General features: G+C 41.2%; 1 protein-coding gene across 1 annotated transcript in view; it reads left to right on the plus strand.

Annotated features, from left to right (window-relative positions):
- Positions 1-19,266, plus strand: part of PHLPP1 (PH domain and leucine rich repeat protein phosphatase 1) — a 162,342-nt gene that overhangs the window by 104,575 nt on the left and 38,501 nt on the right. The window contains exon 4 of the mRNA XM_032222732.1: positions 222-388. Within this exon, the coding sequence (XP_032078623.1) occupies positions 222-388 (167 nt within the window). The remainder of the gene's footprint in view (positions 1-221; positions 389-19,266) is intronic.

Consider the following 19,266-nt stretch of genomic DNA (forward strand, 5'->3'; position numbering starts at 1 on the left):
CAACGCACTGAAAAAAAGTGATTTACAATCGTTTTCACACTTAGGTTGCAGCATCCCCACCATGATCATGCAATCAAAATCCAGATGCTTGGCAACTGGCGTGTATTATGACGGTTGCAATACTCTGGGGTCATGTGATCATAGCTGAACTAATTTGATAAGCAGCAAAGTATCCTTACTTTAGCCAATAAGCACTTTTAATTGTTTTGGTTCGTTTTTAGATTGCTTCCCAGCGAATAAGCTCCGTGGATCTCTCATGTTGCAGCCTGGAGGATATGCCTGCCAATCTTTTCTACAGCCAGGATCTCACTCATCTCAATCTGAAGCAAAATTTCCTAAGGCTGAACCCTAGCTCATCAATGGCCAGAGGACTCGACGACTTACAAAGGTAAAACAGCTTTTTAATCTATTTCGTTTTCCCTTTTTTTTTGGGGGGGGGGGGAAATGCAGTTGCTTTAAACTCTCTTAAACCAGGTCTCTCGTACTTGAGAGACCGCCTGCTGCCAATTATCTCCCATAGACCCATTAGATCTCACAGGGTCGGCCTCCTCCGGGTTCCGTCTACCAGCCAATGGCACCTGGCTACCACCTGGGGGAGGGCCTTCTCTGTGGCAGCTCCGGCCCTCTGGAATGAACTCCCCGCGGAGATTCGGACCCTCACCTCTCTCCAGGCCTTCCGGAAAGCCGTTAAAGCCTGGCTGTGCCGGCAGGCCTGGGGTTGATGAGTTCCCCTCCCCTCTCGACTGGTATGGCTGTATGACTCTTGTGTATTTTAATTACGTGTATTGTGTTTATCTCCCCTTTCCCCCTTTTGAGTTGTTCGCCGCCCTGAGTCCCTCCCGGAGAAGGGCGGCATACAAATAAACTAAATCTGAAATCTGAATCTGAAATCTGAATGCAGTTGCTTTAAACTCTCTTAAACCAGGCCTTAAAAGTTTCTAGCTGTATTAAGTCCTTGTGTCTCACCTGAACCTCAAGCGTGTGTGTGCCCAGAGTGATTTTCAAGAGCCCAATCCATTTTCTATAACTGGATGGTTTCATGGGAACTGACTGTCGCAATGATATTTTATTGTGTCTGTGAATTTGTGGGAAGGTCACGTTGTTAAAAATGGGTAGAGGAGGCTATAGAGAATAAACCACAATGATCCATTGACCATGTTTAACCAAATTATACTTGCAAAAACAAATGGCAAATGCCCCACAGATTTTGCCACTCTGCTTTGTCTGCATATGCTTTGATTGCTCATTTGTATGGTATTGATTACTTGCAAAAGATTAGAGAATCGATTCTTTTTCCATTTGAAATATTTAAGAGCCGAGGTGGCGCAGTGGTTAGGGTGCAGTACTGCAGGCTACTTCAGCTGACTGTTATCTGCAGTTCAGCGGTTCTAATCTCACCGGCTCAAGGTTGACTCAGCCTTCCATCCTTCCGAGCTGGGTGAAATGAGGACCCAGATTGTTGTTGGGGGCAATATGCTGACTCTGTAAACCGCTTAGAGAGGGCTGAAAGCCCTATGAAGCGCTATATAAGTCTTAACTGCTATTGCTATTGCTAAATATTGGGCAGTGTTTCTCAACCTTGGCCACTTGAAGATTTCTGGACTTCAACTCCCAGAATTCCCGAATGCTGGCTGGGGAATTCTGGGAGTTGAAGTCCAGACATCTTCAAGTGGCCAAGGTTGAGAAACACTGTGTTAGGGTCTCTGTTAAAGACTTTCAGCTATTCAAATTGATCCTTGCAAAGCTGAATGCTAGTTGGGATCTTGGTTAAAGTAGTCTACTTCTACTTTACTCTACTTTCTACTTTCTCTACTTCACACAGTCTGTAGTGCCTTTTCCTTCTTCACTGTATCCCAATAGCTGCCTCTAAAACTATTTGCATTTTTTTGTGATGTAATTTGAAAAGCGTTTACTATCAAAGAGAACGTTGGTTGGATTTAATTATCTTTCTGTTCGCTTCAAGTGGATTTGCCAGGAAAAGGACACTTCAGACTAGAAGGGAGGATTAAGTCTCCTTCCTGTCCCAGGAAGGGGGGGAAAAAAAACTTCCTTTTAGTCCCATGTACTGATTTTGGTTGACCGCACTTCAACTTTGTTACTGAATAATTCATTATAGCCACAGGACACTCTAGTGGCAAAAACACACATAAAATGTGGGAATAAGATATAATAGTTAACAAACATAGTAAAGCAGTTAGGGGTTTGTGCCTTGTCATTTAAATTGTCTCTTGAGTTTGTTTCCAACTTGAGCAGGGTGAGATAGTTGCAACCAGATTTCAGCGACCAGGATCGTTCTTTATAACTGCGCCAGCTACCATTCTTAGTTGGACGCAACAGGAAAAGGAATAAGTTAAGGACCCTTTGAAGTTATGGCAGACTCAAGAAAAGCTACCACCTGTTCTCAGAATTATGACTGACACATCACCTGTGCGGTCACTTGATTGCATTTTGACTTACCAACAAGCTTAAGATTTAGCAATAGCAATAGCAGTTAGACTTATATACCGCTTCATAGGGCTTTCAGCCCCCTCTAAGCGGTTTACAGAGTCAGCATATCGCCCCCAACAACAATCCGGGTCTTCATTTTACCCACCTCGGAAGGATGGAAGGCTGAGTCAACCTTGAGCCGGTGAGATTAGAACCGCCGAACTGCAGATAACAGTCAGCTGAAGTGGCCTGCAGTACTGCACCCTAACCACTGCGCCATCTCGACTCTGATTGCAGCCTCCCATGGTCACATGATTGCATTTTGCAACATTTCTCGCCATTTCTGGGGTGGGGGTGGGGAATTTAATAAGCTGGATTCAGAGTAATGAACCCACATCCCCACATGGAAAAATTGAGTCAGGTCACGTGGCGGCTCAATTTATGATTGTAATGTTTTATGACTAAAAATCCAGTCCCAATTGTGGCCAGAAGCTGAGGTCTACCAGTATACTATGCAGTGGTGGGATTCAATTTTTTTTAAACTACTGGTTCTGTAGGCGTGGCTTAGTGGGTATTGTATGGCTTGGTGGATATGGCTTGGTGAGCATGGCCGGGGAAGGATATTGTAAAATCTCCATTCCCACCCTATTCCAGTGGAAGGGTACTATAAATAGCAATAGCAGTTAGACTTATATACCGCTTCATATGGCTTTCAGCCCTCTCTAAGCGGTTTACAGAGTCAGCATATTGCCCCAACAATCCGGGTCCTCATTTCACCCACCTCGGAAGGATGGAAGGCTGAGTCAACCTTGAGCCGGTGAGATTAGAACCGCTGAACTGCGGATAACAGTCAGCTGAAGTGGCCTGCAGTACTGCACCCTAACCACTGCACCACCTCAGCTCTCACTTTCTTCCCAATCAGCTGGGGGGAGATAGAGAATAGATGCAGGCGGGGCCAGTCAGAAATGGTATTTACCGGTTCTCTGAACTACTCAAAATTTTCGCTACCGCTTCTCCAGAAGTGGTCAGAACCTGCTGAATCCCACCTCTGATACCATGGAAGGTACTATATTCTTAGGGAAGGTCAATGTAGTAGTTCAAGTACCATACAGTGTAATCTAAAGCTGTAAATATAGGCACAAGGCCGCCTGGTTGCTTCTTATGGTTAAATGTACAGAAAGACATTCGGTAATCCATCTACTAATATATCCCCGACTACCCTGTATAGGAAACAAATAGGAAGCCTTTCCTCTCTTTAGAGTTCTTTTGAAGTACAATAGAGCCAAGGTGGCGCAGTGGTTAGAGTGCAGTACTGCAGGCCACTTCAGCTGACTGTTATCTGCAGTTCAGCGGTTCTAATCTCACCGGCTCAAGGTTGACTCAGCCTTCCATCCTTCCGAGGTGGGTGAAATGAGGACCCAGACTGTGGGGGCGATATGCTGACTCTGTAAACCGCTTAGAGAGGGCTGAAAGCAATAGCAATAGCAATAGCAGTAGACTTATATACCGCTTCATAGGCCTTTCAGGCCTCTCTAAGCGGTTTACAGAGAGTCAGCATATTGCCCCCAACAATCTGGGTCCTCATTTTACCCACCTCGGAAGGATGGAAGGCTGAGTCAACCCTGAGCCGGTGAGATTTGAACCGCTGACCTGCTGATCTAGCAATAGCCTGCAGTGCTGCATTTAACCACTGCGCCACCTTGGCTCTTAGCCCTATGAAGCCCTATGAAGCGGTATGTAAGTCTGCTATTGTTATCCTGGGAGCCTTGCACATGTCTAAGTTATGCCAAACATCTGTTAATGGAGCCTGACGTTAATTCAGGAACACCAAACATGGTATATAGAGGACAACCTTGCAGAACCTCTGCTGTGGTCTCAATTCTGCCGTGACCCGTCAAAACCGCGGACGACAAAAGCGCCCTCGACGAAAGCGCGTACCTGACGTCGTCAGCAGCGCGACGAAAAAAATTAAAAAATAAATTAAATTAAAATTAAAATTAAATTAAAGCAAGCCGATTCACATAAAGGTAAGGGTTAGGTTTAGGGTTAGGGTTAGGGTTAGGTTAAGGGTTAGGGTTAGGTTTAGGGTTACGTTAAGCGTTAGGGTTAGGTTTAGCGTTAGGTTAAGGCTTAGGTTTAGGGTTAGGTTTAGGGTTAGGTGAAGGCTTAGGTTTAGGGTTAGGTTTAGGGTTAGGTTTGGGGGGATTAGGGTAAGGTTTTCGCTTTAATTTTAAATTTTTTGCTCACAGCGCGATGTTTTCATCGCGCTGTGATGATGTCACGTACGCGCTTTCGTCGAGCGCGATTTTGTCGTCCGCGGTTTTGTGGTGGAACCAATTCTGCCTCTGTGATATTGAGTTTATATTCTGGTCTTTCTGGAGATCTGAGTCAAGACATTGTTTTATATCTCAGTCTGCTCTCTTCAGTCCTAATACAAAATAAGGATAAAAAAGATATCCCTGATTCCTCTGCAGAGAAGAATGAAAGCAATTGTAAATCATGTGCTTCTTTACTAAGGGAACACATTAGTAAAATTCTGTGAAAGTCCTAAAATTTTCCATTGTTGCCTTTTTTTTTTTTTTTGGTGGCTGTGATACATACATAATCACAAATTTGCCGAATTATCTTCATGCATCTTGTTTTAATTTTTATGTTGATATTTGGCCCGTGATGTTACAGCAAGCAAATATAAATAAACGCTCCAGTATTACTATAAAGGCTTGCTTGGAAAACCTTTTATCCCAGCCAGTAGTTTATTAATAATGTCATCCTGCACAGGACAGCTGTATCCTGGACTAGATGCACGATAAAGAATCCTCGCCATCAAAGACTTTAAATGGAATATATAATTCTGTATAAGATCCTTTTTGTTGTTGTTCCTATTTGGAACGTGACCCGTCAAAACCGCGGTCCACAAAAGCGCGATCGACGAAAGTGCGCATTTGACGTCATCACAGCGCGACGAAAAAAATTAAAAATTGAAATAAAAATAAAATTAAAGCAAGCCGATTCACATAAAGGTAAGGGTTAGGATTAGGGTTAGGGTTAGGGTTAGGTTAAGGGTTAGGGTTAGGTTTAGAGCGTTAGGGTTACGTTTAGCGTTACGTTAAAGGTTAGCGTTAGGTTTAGCGTTAGGTTAAGGGTTAGGTTTAGGGTTAGATTTAGGCTTAGGTTAAGGGTTAGGTTTAGGTTTAGGGTTAGGTTTGGGGGGGTTAGGGTAAGGTTTTCGCTTTATTTTTACATTTTTCGATCACAGCGCGATGTTTTCGTTGCGCTGTGATGACGTCAAATGCGCGCTTTCGTCGACCGCGATTTTGTCGTCCGCGGTTTTGTGGTGGAACCATTTGGAAGGGGTGATCAATTCGATCTCACCTGCCTTACTGCATTGCCCATTTTCTATTTTTTTAAATGTATTTGTTGTAAGCCGCCAGGAGTCCTTCGGGATTGGGCGGCCTATAAATTCATTAGATCTAATCTAATCTAATTTTGTGGTGGCTTAATAGCTCTTCTTTCAGCCAATTGTGCCAGCAGGTCAGCTGAAGAGAATAACATCCTTTCTGTTAACTTCTTCTACAGAATCTCCAGAGGGGTTTCTAAGATCTGCTCAATGGCTATTGCTGTAAAAGGTGCTTAACACTGGCATTGTTAACATAAACGACACATATGGTGTCTGAATGTGGAATAGTTTGTTTATTATATAGGATAATTATTATTTGGTTGTTCCTCCTGTCTTTTCTTTTCTTTTCTCCAAGCGTACTACATTTTGGGCAATTGGTCTCTAAATAAAACAATTCAATTAGCTTCCTAAATAGCTTATTTTCCAAGAAGGACATAGCTGTGTAGTTGGCTCTTGATTTACTTTTCAGTGATCAGCCACAAATCCTGTTACGCCACCATCACGTTTTCAATCTCTCTGCAAATTACAAACAGTTTTCAGACACGCCTGTCCTGATTTCCTGTGCCACACATCAGCCAGTACTTTGTTCTAGTTTGGTTGAGTCTGTGGGTGCCTCTTCTCCTTCTGTTGGATATTGAGATTAAGGCTGCTACCAACTTGGGTGTTGCAATCATTTCAAATATATTTTTGGTGGAAGGTAGCATTTTGTCTCCTAGAATGATTGACGGCCTAGAAAAGCTATCCTTTTTGTGTGTGTGAATGCATGCGTGTGCCCCGTGCTCATAGTGGTAATGTGTATGCTTTGTAGAAGGAACAATGATTGCAGCTTTCTAATGAAAAAGCTTCATGCCCAAAGTGTTTTAACTTCACGCATCCTTCCTGATTTACCGTGACCAGTTTGGACTAACGAACCTGAAAATGGTACTACATTAAAACACTTCTTTTGAATTGAATGAATGAATGAATTGAATGAATTAAATATATTTATATGCCGCCCAATCCCAAAGGACTCCGGGCGGCTTACAAAAAATAAGAGGGGGAAAAAACACATAATGAGAAAAGAAACAGTTTAAAAACAGCAACACCCTCATACATTCATTCTAGTCAGGGTTGGACCTCAACAATGAAGTCAACAGCTCCAGGCCTGTTGGAACAGCCAAGTTTTTACAGCTTTCCTGAAGGCCATGAGAGTGGGTATGGTCCGGATCTCCGAGGGTAGCTGGTTCCAGAGAGTTGGAGCAGCCACAGAGAAGGCTCTCCTCCGGGGGCCCGCCAGCCGACACTGTCTGGCTGACGGCATCTGAAGGAGGCCCAATTTGTGGGATCTTACTGGCCATTGGGAGATATGTGGCAGCAGGCGGTCTCGAAGGTACTCTGGCCCTAAGCCATGTAGGGCTTTAAAGGTGATAACCAACACCTTGAATTGAGTCTGGAGACCAATCGGTAGCCAGTGCAGCTCGCGGAGGACAGGTGTAACGTGGGTGTACCTCGGCACACCCAACATCGCTCGCGCGGCCGCATTCTGAACTAACTGCAGTCTCCGAACGCTTTTCAAGGGTAGCCCCATGTAGAGCGCGTTGCAGTAATCCAGCCTCGAGGTGACGAGGGCGTGAGTGACCGTTTGAATTGCTACAACACAGTAGAAAGGTGTGTGCTGTCAAAGAGGTAGGGAGCTTTTGTACTGCGTGCGCATAAAAGGATGACTTATTCTTCTCCGTTTAGGGAAACATACTAGTGCATAATAAAGGAGAGCGCCAGCGGCTTGGCGGCTTGGCGTTCAAGCAACTTGCCTGGATAGAGCCACAAATCGTTGTTCTGTAAACGTCCCGCTTTTTAGAGGTTGAGTATGTCTGGTCGAGGGAATCTGAATAATAAAATAATCCTTGTTGTGCTGTTTTCATTTCACTTACATAAATACAATGCCTCCTGTATCCAACCACTCTCCTTTCTTATTGTAAGGCTGTTCTTGCCATGAGCACAAAGGCTCCGTTGTCTAGAGAGAAAACACTTGCACTTTGGATGGACTCCTGCTTTCATCTCTCATCTACAGTGATTTGTCTGCTTCAAAAAGAAAGCAATTAGGCTTTTGTTGTCACGGTATATTATATTCCTTGAGCTTTATCTTTTAGTAACCCTAAACCCGCTGCGATAAGGGAAATAACATGTTGAAGTGAAACATTGCAATCAACTCTGTCCTGAGGGGGTTTAAACTGTCTTGCTTGAAATTTCAGCGTAAAAGAGTGTGCAGACACACACAAAGATGCACCTACAAAACACTTGGGGCAAATACTTCTACTTTATATGGATCTTTTTTTAAAATTTTTATTTTATCAATTTCATATATACATTCACAATTATATGATCTCATAACTGTTATTAATAATATGTATTTATAATAATTTTTCCCTACAGTTGACAATATACTTGAAGATTGCTTTCTTACCATCCCATAAACCCATCTTATCTTACAACGGTCCTACTTCTTCTTCCCTCCCTCCCTCTTTCCTTCCCTCGTTTCTTCTCTCCTGCTCTCCTTCCTTCCCTCCTTCCTTCCCTCCCTCCTTCCCCCTTCCCTCCTTCTCTCCTTCCCTCCTTCCTTCCCTCCTTCCTTCCTTCCCTCCTTTCTTCTTCTCTCCTTCCTTTCCCCCTTCCTTTCCTCCTTTCCCCCTTCCTTCCCCCCTTCCTTCTCTCCTACATTCCCTCCTTCCTTCCCTCCTTTCTTCTTTCCTTCTCTCCTTCCTTCCCTCCTTCCTTCCCTCCTTTCTTCTCTCCTTCTCTCCTACATTCCCTCCTTCCTTCCCTCCTTTCTTCTCTCCTTCTCTCCTACATTCCCTCCTTCCTTCCCTCCTTTCTTCTCTCCTTCCCTCCTTCCTTCCCTCCTTTCTTCTCTCCTTTCCTTCCTTCCCTCCTTCCTTCCCTCTCTCCTTCCCTCCCTCCTTCCTATCCCCCTTTCTTCTCTTTCTTCTCTCCTTCCTTCCTTCCTCCTCTCCTTTCCACTTTATATGGATCTTAATCTGCGTGGGATGGACTGAATATTTTGGTCAAATTATTGGATATCACCGTTGCCTTTAATCCATTGATAGGAACAAAGCGAAGGCCTTATGGTCCAAAATTTTCTTCTCCCACGTTGGCTAACTAGATTTAAAGGGGAAGCTTGTAAGCATGGTGCCATAACACCCTCTCACTTTTATTCCCAGTAAATGTTATACATTAAAGATTCTAATAAGGGGTTTCCTGGTGATCCCCTTTTTCCTTTTTGGCAATCCGTTTTTATTGCTATTAGCCATTGGATTTTATTATTGCGTACTAAGAATATTTCAGAACTGAACTCTTAAAAAGTGTTAACCTTTGTCTATCCCAGTTCTTCTGCGTCTCAATGTCATTCGATGACCTTTAAGTTCTGTATTACGTGAGGGGTGGAAAACAAATCTCGATGTTTACCTTTTCAACATCCTAGTCCCTATTTTGATGACACCGGTCACTGTTTTCAGTCAATTCAGTAAACCTCACATCTTTCGCTAGGTGCAGGATTATCTTTAATAGCTTCTTCTCTGACTGTTTTCATGACAGCTGCTTGAGAATAGTCTTTTAAGATGTCAAAAAATACCACATCTTACTCGTGACTCAAATATCTCTTTATCAATGTACTGCAGTCTTCCCCAATCGAGTATCATGTTGTAACAAGATATAGTGCCCAAAATGGTTGGGAATTCTAGTATTTCTAGTCCCAACAAATGTGGGTGGCACTAGAATAGGATAAACCAATCTTTGTCAAGTTTATCCAGAGTATTAATGATGCTCCACTATCCACATCAATTTATCCTCCAATTTAGCAACTTCCTAAGCAACATTAGCAAGGATGTCACGCAGATTCGTGAAAGGTTCCATATTTTGAAAGGGGCCGCCATGGCTCAGTGGTTAAAGACACTGAGCTTTTCAACCAGAAAGCTGACAGCTCAAGATGGTAAATGCAGGAAGGTGCTCAAGGATAATGTAGATTTTTAGACTGCTAGATTTTTTTTTTCTGGATAAACATAGCATGTAGCATGAAAATACTAGCAATGTATAAGGGTAGAGAAATCTCCCTAATTCCACGGCCTCTACCTGCAGCTTTCTACCGGCCAAAAGGAGGCCATGCAGAGGCTCCATGCGGTCCCCTTGTGGCCCGTTTTTGGCCCTCCTGGCCTCCAGAAGCACTCCGCTGGCCAAAAAACTGGCCTCATGGAGGCCTCATGGTGCCTCCACATCAGTGGTGGGTTTCAAAAATTGTTCGAACCTACTCTGTGGGTGTGGCCTCCTTTGTGGGAGTGGCTTGCTGCCCATGTGACCGGATGGGAGTGGCTTGCCGCCCGTGTGACCGGATATGAAGATGCCGACGACGCTTGTCAGAACCACCTTAAATTCCCTCCCACACAGCACTGGCATGCATAAGAATAGGATGTCAACTTGTTTTTTAAAAGGCATCTTTGGTTTGCGTTAAAACAACTTCAACACACGCAATGTTCTGATTGCACCACAAACGCAGTAGTCATCCTTACCTTTCACAGAGGCACTGAGTTTTATAAATAGGAGCATGATAGTATAGAATAATCGTATCCAAGGACCAGTGGTGGGTTTCAAAAATTTCTGGAACCTCTTCTGTAGGTGTGGCCTGCTTTCCGGGTCCACTGGTGGAACCTCTTCTAACCGGTTCGGTAGATTTGACGAACCGGTTCTACCGAATAGGTGCGAACTGGTAGGAACCCACCTCTGTGTTGTACCCACAGCTTGCTAGCAATGGCCTCAACAAACAAACAAACAGAAACTGCCACACATGATTTAAATTTAAATGTTGAAACCCAAAGCGACCTGGAACAGTTACACACTTTTCTTTACCGTCACATCCTCAGTACATTAACAGATACATTTCAAAGTCAGGGAAAGATGTTTCACGATAAATTGACTTTCCGCTGCATCTGAACTAAGTGGCCAATCCAGCATTTCTGTTGCTTGTCTCAGTTAATGGGCAGCGCGTAGAGTTATCTGAAGAAGAAAGAGGCAGCCAGAGATGGGGAAAGCCAGCATTGCTTTGTTTATGTTGCAACTAACAACACATATATAGGGTGAAAAGTTTCACGGCCGTTTCCCCAGGTTTGGGCTGCTGCACGATGATGTTATTTTGAGTGGATGTGGGGCCATGTGGTTGAATTATGGTCAGTGGTGGGATTCAGCCGGTTCGCACCTATCCGGGAGAACCGGTTGGTAACTTTCTTGTTACCAACCGATTACTTCCTTGTTGTTGGAAGAAATTTCCTTTTGTTTTTTTTCCCACATTACAGGGCTAATCCTGTAAGGAAGGCAGGAAGGAAACATTCTGACACGTTCACATCTTTTTTAAGTATAGGTAGCATTTGGAAAAGAAATAAAAATGTAGGTAAAATATTCATTTCCACTGCTGCTATTCTTCCCAGCAAAGATAACTGTAACTTGTCCCATTTTTTTCATCTCTGTCTGTAGGAAGGAAACATTCTGGTTTGTTGCCCCGCTTACAGAAACTGTCTCTCCGGTTAACCCTTATGACATTGTCACAGCTAAGGCGAAGCGCCCATCGACCTGAGTGACGTTGAGTTGGCCACACCCACCCAGTCACATGACCACTGAGCCCCGCCTACCCAGATGGTCATTAAGGCAGAGACCCTGTTCTTAAATTATTTGAATCCCACCACTGATTACGGTCCATGTTTTTGTACACTCCAGGTGCTTTTTGTTGTTACAATTAAGGGCTTTTTTGTTACCTTTTTATAATTTGTTCTTTATTAGCTGTGTCCCTATGAAAACTCTTTTGCAGTTGTGGTTTCCTGAGATCCCTAAATATCTTCTCCTGAGACCTTAGAAAGGTCCCATTTCTCTGATCTGGCTGAACCTCTTGAGAGCTATCATTCTGCTTCGGGTTTTTTCCCCCCTGTAGGATTTTCCTAAAACGTTAGCATTGAACTCTCTTCCTTTCATATTTGCCCTAGTTTTTTGTGACCGAAAAGGGGTCAAGTTGGGAAGAAAGGATGGTAACTTGGAGAGAGCCCCCCTCAGAAGGCTAATTTTGTCAAAGTGCTTGCTTGATGCAGTCGTTTGCTACATATGGGTATTAATTCCTTCATCGTGTGGGATTTAATGAAGGGAAAATAAAATCTTTCGGTGAACTTTGAACCTCTCTCTATCTGGACCTGGTACAGGTGGGCCCTTTAACCATTTCTTCGAGCCATTTATCTTAGTGACACATCTCACAATCCCTGTTGTTAAGTAGTCTAAGTCAGTGGTCTCCAACCTTGGCAACTTTAAGACCTGTGGACTTCAACTTCCAGAGTTCCAGCTTTGCTGGCTGAGGAACTCTGAGAGTTGAAGTCCACAAGTCTTAAAGTTGCCAAGGTTGGAGACCATTGGTCTAAGCAACGTGGCTACAGAAGCAGGCCTGATAACCTGATGATCCTCTAGCTTTCTTGAGCAATCTCTCCATAGCCTCTTCCCTCTTCCACTTTGACTTGAAACCGAGTCCTTCTTAGGATGCTATTGCAAGTTTGAGGTGCACAAATTTTTGAGAAAGGATTAAAAGGATTGTTTCTCCTTGGCCAGGTTTGAAGGAGAGGTTTTAAAAACGTTACGAAATTTAACTTGCAGTAAAAGAATCACTCTGGGTAGAAAAACGTCTCTCTAAGAAGCTGTTTTTTAACGAGGGCTACTAATTGAAAACTTTAATGATGAGTTGCTTATTTTAATGAAGCTTGCGATATGTTTCTGATGAGCCGGGCAGTATGTCTTTTTGCCCAAAGAATGTTTAATACTCCTAACTTAGGCAATTGTTGGGGTGAGGGAACCTAGAGAATAGCATCAGTTCCTTTTTTTTTTTTTTTTTAACAGAACTTTTTTATTTTTCTTTAAAAAAAAACACAAATATGTCATCATTTGTCAATCATTAAGACATTGAAATACAATTTTTTTTGTTGTGTGTACCCCTCCCTCCCTCCACCCCCCCACCCCCCCTCCTCCTTCCCCCCCCCGACTTCCCAGAACCCGTACACGGTATGGATTTTTAACTAACACAGTCTAAAATCTATTGAGAAAAAAGAAATAAAGAAATTAATGACATTCTAGATTGACCTTAGCTTCTTCTTACTGAACTGACTTTTAACAGTTTAAATCATTTCTGATCTTAAGCATAGGCTAACTGGAATTTCTTAGTCCCGTATTTATTTTGTATATAGTCAATCCATTTTTTCCAGTCTCGTTTATATCTCTCATTTGAATGATCTTTGAGATATGCCGATATTTTAGCCATTTCAGCTAAGTTTGTTACTTTCAATGTCCATTCTTGGATTGTAGGCAAGTCTTCCTTCTTCCAATATTGCGCCACCAACAGTCTTGCTGCAGTTATCAGGTGCAGAATCAAATTGGTCTCTACCACTGTAAAGTCAGTACATATACCTAGTAAAAATAACTGAGGACTAAACTTTATCCTTCTTTTAAAAACATTTTGCATGACCCACCATATTTTTATCCAAAATGCCTTAACCTTTTGGCAGGTCCACCATATATGATAATATGTAGCATCGAGAGAGCCACACCTCCAACATTTAGGCTGTACATTCGGATACATAGAAGCCAACTTTTTAGGATCTAAATGCCATCTATAGAACATCTTGTAAAAATTTTCTCTCAGATTTTGAGCTTGTGTAAATTTCACATTTCTTACCCAGATTCTTTCCCATGTATCCAACATTATTGGTTCCTCAATATTTTGAGCCCATTTTATCATACAATCTTTAACTAATTCTGTTTCCGAATCCATCTGTATTAATACATTATATATCCTCTTTATATGCATTAAGCTTTGATCTCTTATTTGTTTAAACAGATTATCCTCAACTTGAATAAAACCAATTTTTTTATCTATTTTCCACCTAGCCTGTAATTGCCCATACTGGAACCATGTTTGGACTACCTTCTCCTCTTTTAATACCTCTAAAGATTTTAATTGTAATACCCCCCTTTCCGAGGTAAGAAGCTGTCTGTAGGTAGTTCTGTCCTGTTTTGTGCTGTATTCATATTTTCAATTGCGTGTCTAGGAATTGCCCACATGGGTATCTTGTCATTTAATTTATATTGGTATTTCTTCCAGACCCGCAATAAAGCATTTCTTAAAGTATGACTTTTAAAGTTCTTATCCAATTTTTTGTTGAATAACAGGTAAGCATGCCAACCAAATACCAGATCGTGTCCCTCAATGTTCAATATTCTATCATTGGTTAAGTGAATCCAATCACTAATTACAGATAATGCCACTGCATCATAATATAGTTTTAAATTAGGTAGTTTCAATCCTCCTCTCTCACGTACATCTTGCATTATTTTCATCTTTACCCTCGGCTTCTTTCCTGCCCACACAAATTTGTTGATACCCTTCTGCCATTCTAAAAGGTTCGCATCTTTTTTAAGTATAGGTAACATTTGGAAGAGAAATAAAAATTTTGGTAAAATGTTCATTTTCACTGCCGCTATCCTACCCAGCAAAGATAAGTGCAATTTCTCCCATTTTTTCATCTCTGTCTGTATGCTATGCCAAAGTGGTTCATAATTATGCTTATATAATTTCCCATTTGAAGTTAAAATGTTAACTCCAAGATATTTGACTTTTTTAACTACCTCACATCCTAGCATCACTCCTAATTCTTCCTTTTGTTTAATATTCATATTTATAGCTAATATTTTGGTTTTTCCTAAGTTTATTTTAAAGCCCGACACTTGACCATATTGATTAATCATATTCATTAAAACCATACTAGATTCCTGCGGTTGTTCCAATATTATGACCAAATCATCCGCAAAAGCGTGGACTCTATGCATATTCAGGCAATAGAGTTTTATTAACTGCAGGCAGATAAATTTTGAAATGGCCTCAAAACCAAATATTAACTTGAAGTCGTCACCCTCTACTTCCAGGGGCACATCCTCAGTGCCTGGCACAAAGCTGCAGCCTCCGCTTCCTACACCCCCTGCTGGGGATGTGTTAACGAAAGAATTTTTCCTGAGTAATCTAAGCGAGGCTCTTAATGCACAGACAATTAAAATGGAAGATAAGTTTAGAGATAATAGAGAGGTGGTAAAGCAGGAGAGAAAAGAGGAAATAAAAGAAATGAAAGAAGAAATTAAAAGTGAAATAAAAGGACTTAAACAGGAGCTGTATGAGAAATTTGATGCTAAGGTTGATAAAATTAGAGACGACATGCTGAGTCTTGTAACTGTATTAACAGAACATATTTCTGGAGTGGAAGATACTCTAGAGGTTCTTAATGATGCCAATGCTAACTTGACATTGAAAACAGAGGTGGTGGAACAAAAAGTGGAAAATGCTGAAAAAGAAATTATTATGATACAGTACCGACAAATGGAGTTCGCATTAAGAGTAAGGGGGCTGCGTGAGGAGAAACAGGAGAACCTGAAACAGATCCTATCGGAAGCTTTTGACCGCCTGATGGGAAGACCAGGGACCAATCAAGACTGGCAAATTGACAAAGCTTACCGCGTTAACTCCTGGCTGGCAAAGCAGAAGCAGCTTCCTCGAGACATCGTTATATATTTTACTACAAGAGAGTTTAGAAATAGGGTACTGCAAGCATCTTATAACACTAAGCTTCAAATTGGCGGTCAAGACCTGGTTGTTTTGAAAGAGATACCACCTCCAATGTTAAGAGCCAGGAGAGACTACGCTTTTTTGGTCGAAGAACTCAGAAATCGTCAGATACAGTATAGATGGGATGCACCATTTGGCATCATATTTACATTTGATAAGCAAAGGTACCGCCTCAACTCTGTATGGAAAGCCCGAGATTTTTATTATAATATATTGAAGGCCGGACACCCTGCACCATCTGGACCTAGAGAAAGACTACAAGAAGGACAGGATAGACAGCAAACTACACAACCACCAGACAAGATGGAGCATCTTTCTTCTCTAGAAGTGCAAGGTGCTATGGAACCAAGACCTAGCCGCATGACTACTAGACGTATGGAGAAACAAGCTAAAAAGCAACAGCATCAACATTCATCGGCCATCGATCAAGGATCTACAACAACAAATCTGGAAGCAATGGGAGGAGCTAGACCTAAGGTTAAACAGGCCGTGCAGGAAGCTCTAAAAATGCTTCAACCAACCAAAGATGACAACTAAGATTTTAACATGGAATGTCAACGGACTGAACTCTCCACAGAAGAGGAAGAAAATATTTCATTATCTCAAACAGTTTAAGAATGATGTAATTTGTTTGCAAGAAACTCATATCAAGTCAACTGATCAAAAATATTTGATCAACTCAAAACTTGGTCAACATTTTGCAGCTTCTGCTATGGAAAAGAAGAATGGTATAGTTGTATACTTAAGAAAAGATATGAAAGCTGAATTAATAGAAGCAGATCCCTTCGGAAGATATATTGCTTTAGACTTAATCTTAGAAGGGAAAAAGACATTACTTTTGGGAATTTATGCTCCCAATCAACAGCAAGATAGATTCTATAGAAATCTTCATGCTAAATTAGTACAGTGGGACTATAGTTCCTGTATACTATTGGGTGACTGGAATGGAGTGATAGACACTAAGAGAGATAAGAAGATTTCCCGCCTAAATACCAAGATGCGAGCAAAGTTACCCAAATCTTTCTTTGACATTATGGATGATTTTGAATTGAGAGATATTTGGCGAGAAAGAAATGCAGAGGAATGTGACTTCACTTTCTTCTCGGACAGGCATCAATCCCTTTCAAGGATTGATTTTATTCTAACCACTAATGATTTGCTTTCTAGGGTCAAGAAAACAAAGATTGCAGCTAGGGTCCTTTCGGACCATAACCCAGTTTGGATGGAGTTGGGAAGGGTAGTGCAGGCAAGAAGGTCTTGGAGATTGAACGAAAACTTATTTAGATATGAAAAGTATATTAATGATTGTAAAAAATTACTATCTGAATATTTTGTTTTGAATATGAATAAGGGTACATCTATGGAATTTGTATGGGACGCAAGCAAAGAGTATATGAGAGGAGTTCTGATGAATATAAATAAAACACATAGAAATAAGCAAGGGTTAAAACGAACAGAACTGGAAGAGGAAATTAAGAGAAAAGAGCTGGAGTTAACAATGAACCCAGACGATACAAAGGTTAAGGAAGCTATTAACATATTAAAATCTCAATTTGACATGTTGATCTCTGACCAGGTGGCTACTAATCTATTATATGCAAAACACAATACTTTTTGTAATGCAAACAAACCTGGCAGATGGTTAGCTTATCAGATTAGGAAAAAAAGGAAAACTCGAAATATATCTAAACTGATTTACAGAGGGAAGGAGGTGTTTCAACAGGAAGAGATTCAAAAGGCTTTCTGGGAATTTTTTACAGAACTGTATAAAGGGGATAAAATTAATGGTTTAGACATAGACAAATATTTAGACAAAGAGAAAATACCTTCAGTTAGAGAAGAACACAGGCAAAAATTGAATCAACCAATAACCTCGGGGGAAATCCTGCAGGCAATTAAGCAATTAAAGTCAGGGAAAGCACCAGGTACAGATGGCTTGACAGCGGTTTACTATAAAAACTTACAGTTAGAAATGGTAGAACCTCTTAGAGAATTATTTAATATGATTCAAATGGAAGGTAAAGTCCCTCCATCTTGGAAGACAGCGTTTATATCTTTGATACCCAAAGAAGATCAAGATACTACTCAACCCAAAAATTATAGACCTATTTCATTACTGAATGTAGATTATAAAATTTTTACTAAAATATTAGCAAATAGGTTAATGTTGGTCACTCAACAATTGATACATACGGACCAAACAGGTTTTATACAAGGGAGACAGATGAAAAGTAATGTTAGATTAATTATTAATGCACTAGAATATTTGGGAAAGAACAACCAGATCCCTGCTGCGTTTATATTTTTGGATGCTGAGAAGGCCTTTGATCGAGTTAACTGGCAATTTCTGTTGAAGATACTGCAAAAAATGCAGATAGGAGATAATTTTTTACAGTCAATTAAAGCAATATACCAACAGCAAACAGCACAAATCATAGTCAATGGAAGTCTAACAGACTCTTTTCAAATTGGAAAAGGTACAAGACAGGGCTGTCCTTTGTCCCCATTATTGTTTATTATAACTTTGGAAGTATTGTTGAATAAAATACGGGGCTTGGATGGTTTAAAAGGGATCAAGATTAGGCAGCGAGAATAGCATCAGTTCCTTGAGTTTTTGTTTAAAAATCAAATATAATTTTTGTCCCATGGTTGCAGAAGAAAACTTGGGGTGAAAAAGAATTGTACAGTACTTTTGTAATTGAATTAGTAATAAGTGACTAGAGTGGGCACCTTAATGTGCAGAAACTCCTTGATTTACGACTGTCGCGGCATCCCCATGGTCATTGTGATCAAAATACAGGAACTTGGCTACTAGAAAGTATTTACAACTGTTAAGAGTCTTAGGGCCACGCGATCACCATTTGCAACTTTCCCCAGGAAGCTTCTAATAAGCAAAGTCAATGGGTAAAACCAGATTCACTTAATGACTGTGTGATTCACTTGACTGCAGTGATTTGCTTAATGACCGCAGCAAAACCGATCGGCTAAATGACCACATAATTGCATCGCTTAGTGATGGAGGTTGCGATTGTAAGTTGAGAACTATTTAATGCCAAATCCAATCTGAAACATCTGACAGATTGAAACCCTGAAAATAATAATAGCAAAAGGCAACTTTGCTTTACCTGTGGCGATACCTTTAAAACTGTAAAACAACACCTGCCTATCCCAGGTCTAGGGAGAGGACTTGATAGGTGGCTTAAAATGCCAAATCTAGTCTAAAGATCTGTTCAATCAATCATAATAATGTTTCCCATTTTGACCAATTTTGCAACTGTGATACTACTGCTATTACATTTATTTTATTTATTAAACATACTGTCCGTCTTGCCTAAAGATGACTCTAGGCAGCTTATAATAAGTAAAAAAAACTACTATATAAAACATTAAAACAATAAATAGGAACACTAAATTTAAAATTCACCAAGATGGGAAGGAAAGGAGCAATATGTACATGGGGAGGAGGCGTAGTTTTAGTCCAGAATCACATGCCCGCATTGGGTCCGGGCAAATTGGCAGAACCAGGTCTTCACACTGTTTTGGAACGTCAAAAGGATGGGTACAGATCTCACCTCAAGGGGCGTGGCGTTTCGGGTCATGGGATCCATGGCAGAAAAAGGTTTTCTCCTATCCCGGTCCATCCCCCTGCCCTGCCAGAATTCCTTGGCCAATAAAATCCAAATTTTAGTGCACCCTTGAGTATTCTGTATTTTGATCACTGCTTTCCTTACTTGGTACAAAATTAACATCTGCACATACCTTTTTCCATTTAAGCTTACAG

This window comes from Thamnophis elegans, chromosome 8, assembly GCF_009769535.1.
Source record: "Thamnophis elegans isolate rThaEle1 chromosome 8, rThaEle1.pri, whole genome shotgun sequence".
Classification (NCBI taxonomy): Eukaryota; Metazoa; Chordata; class Lepidosauria; order Squamata; family Colubridae; genus Thamnophis; species Thamnophis elegans.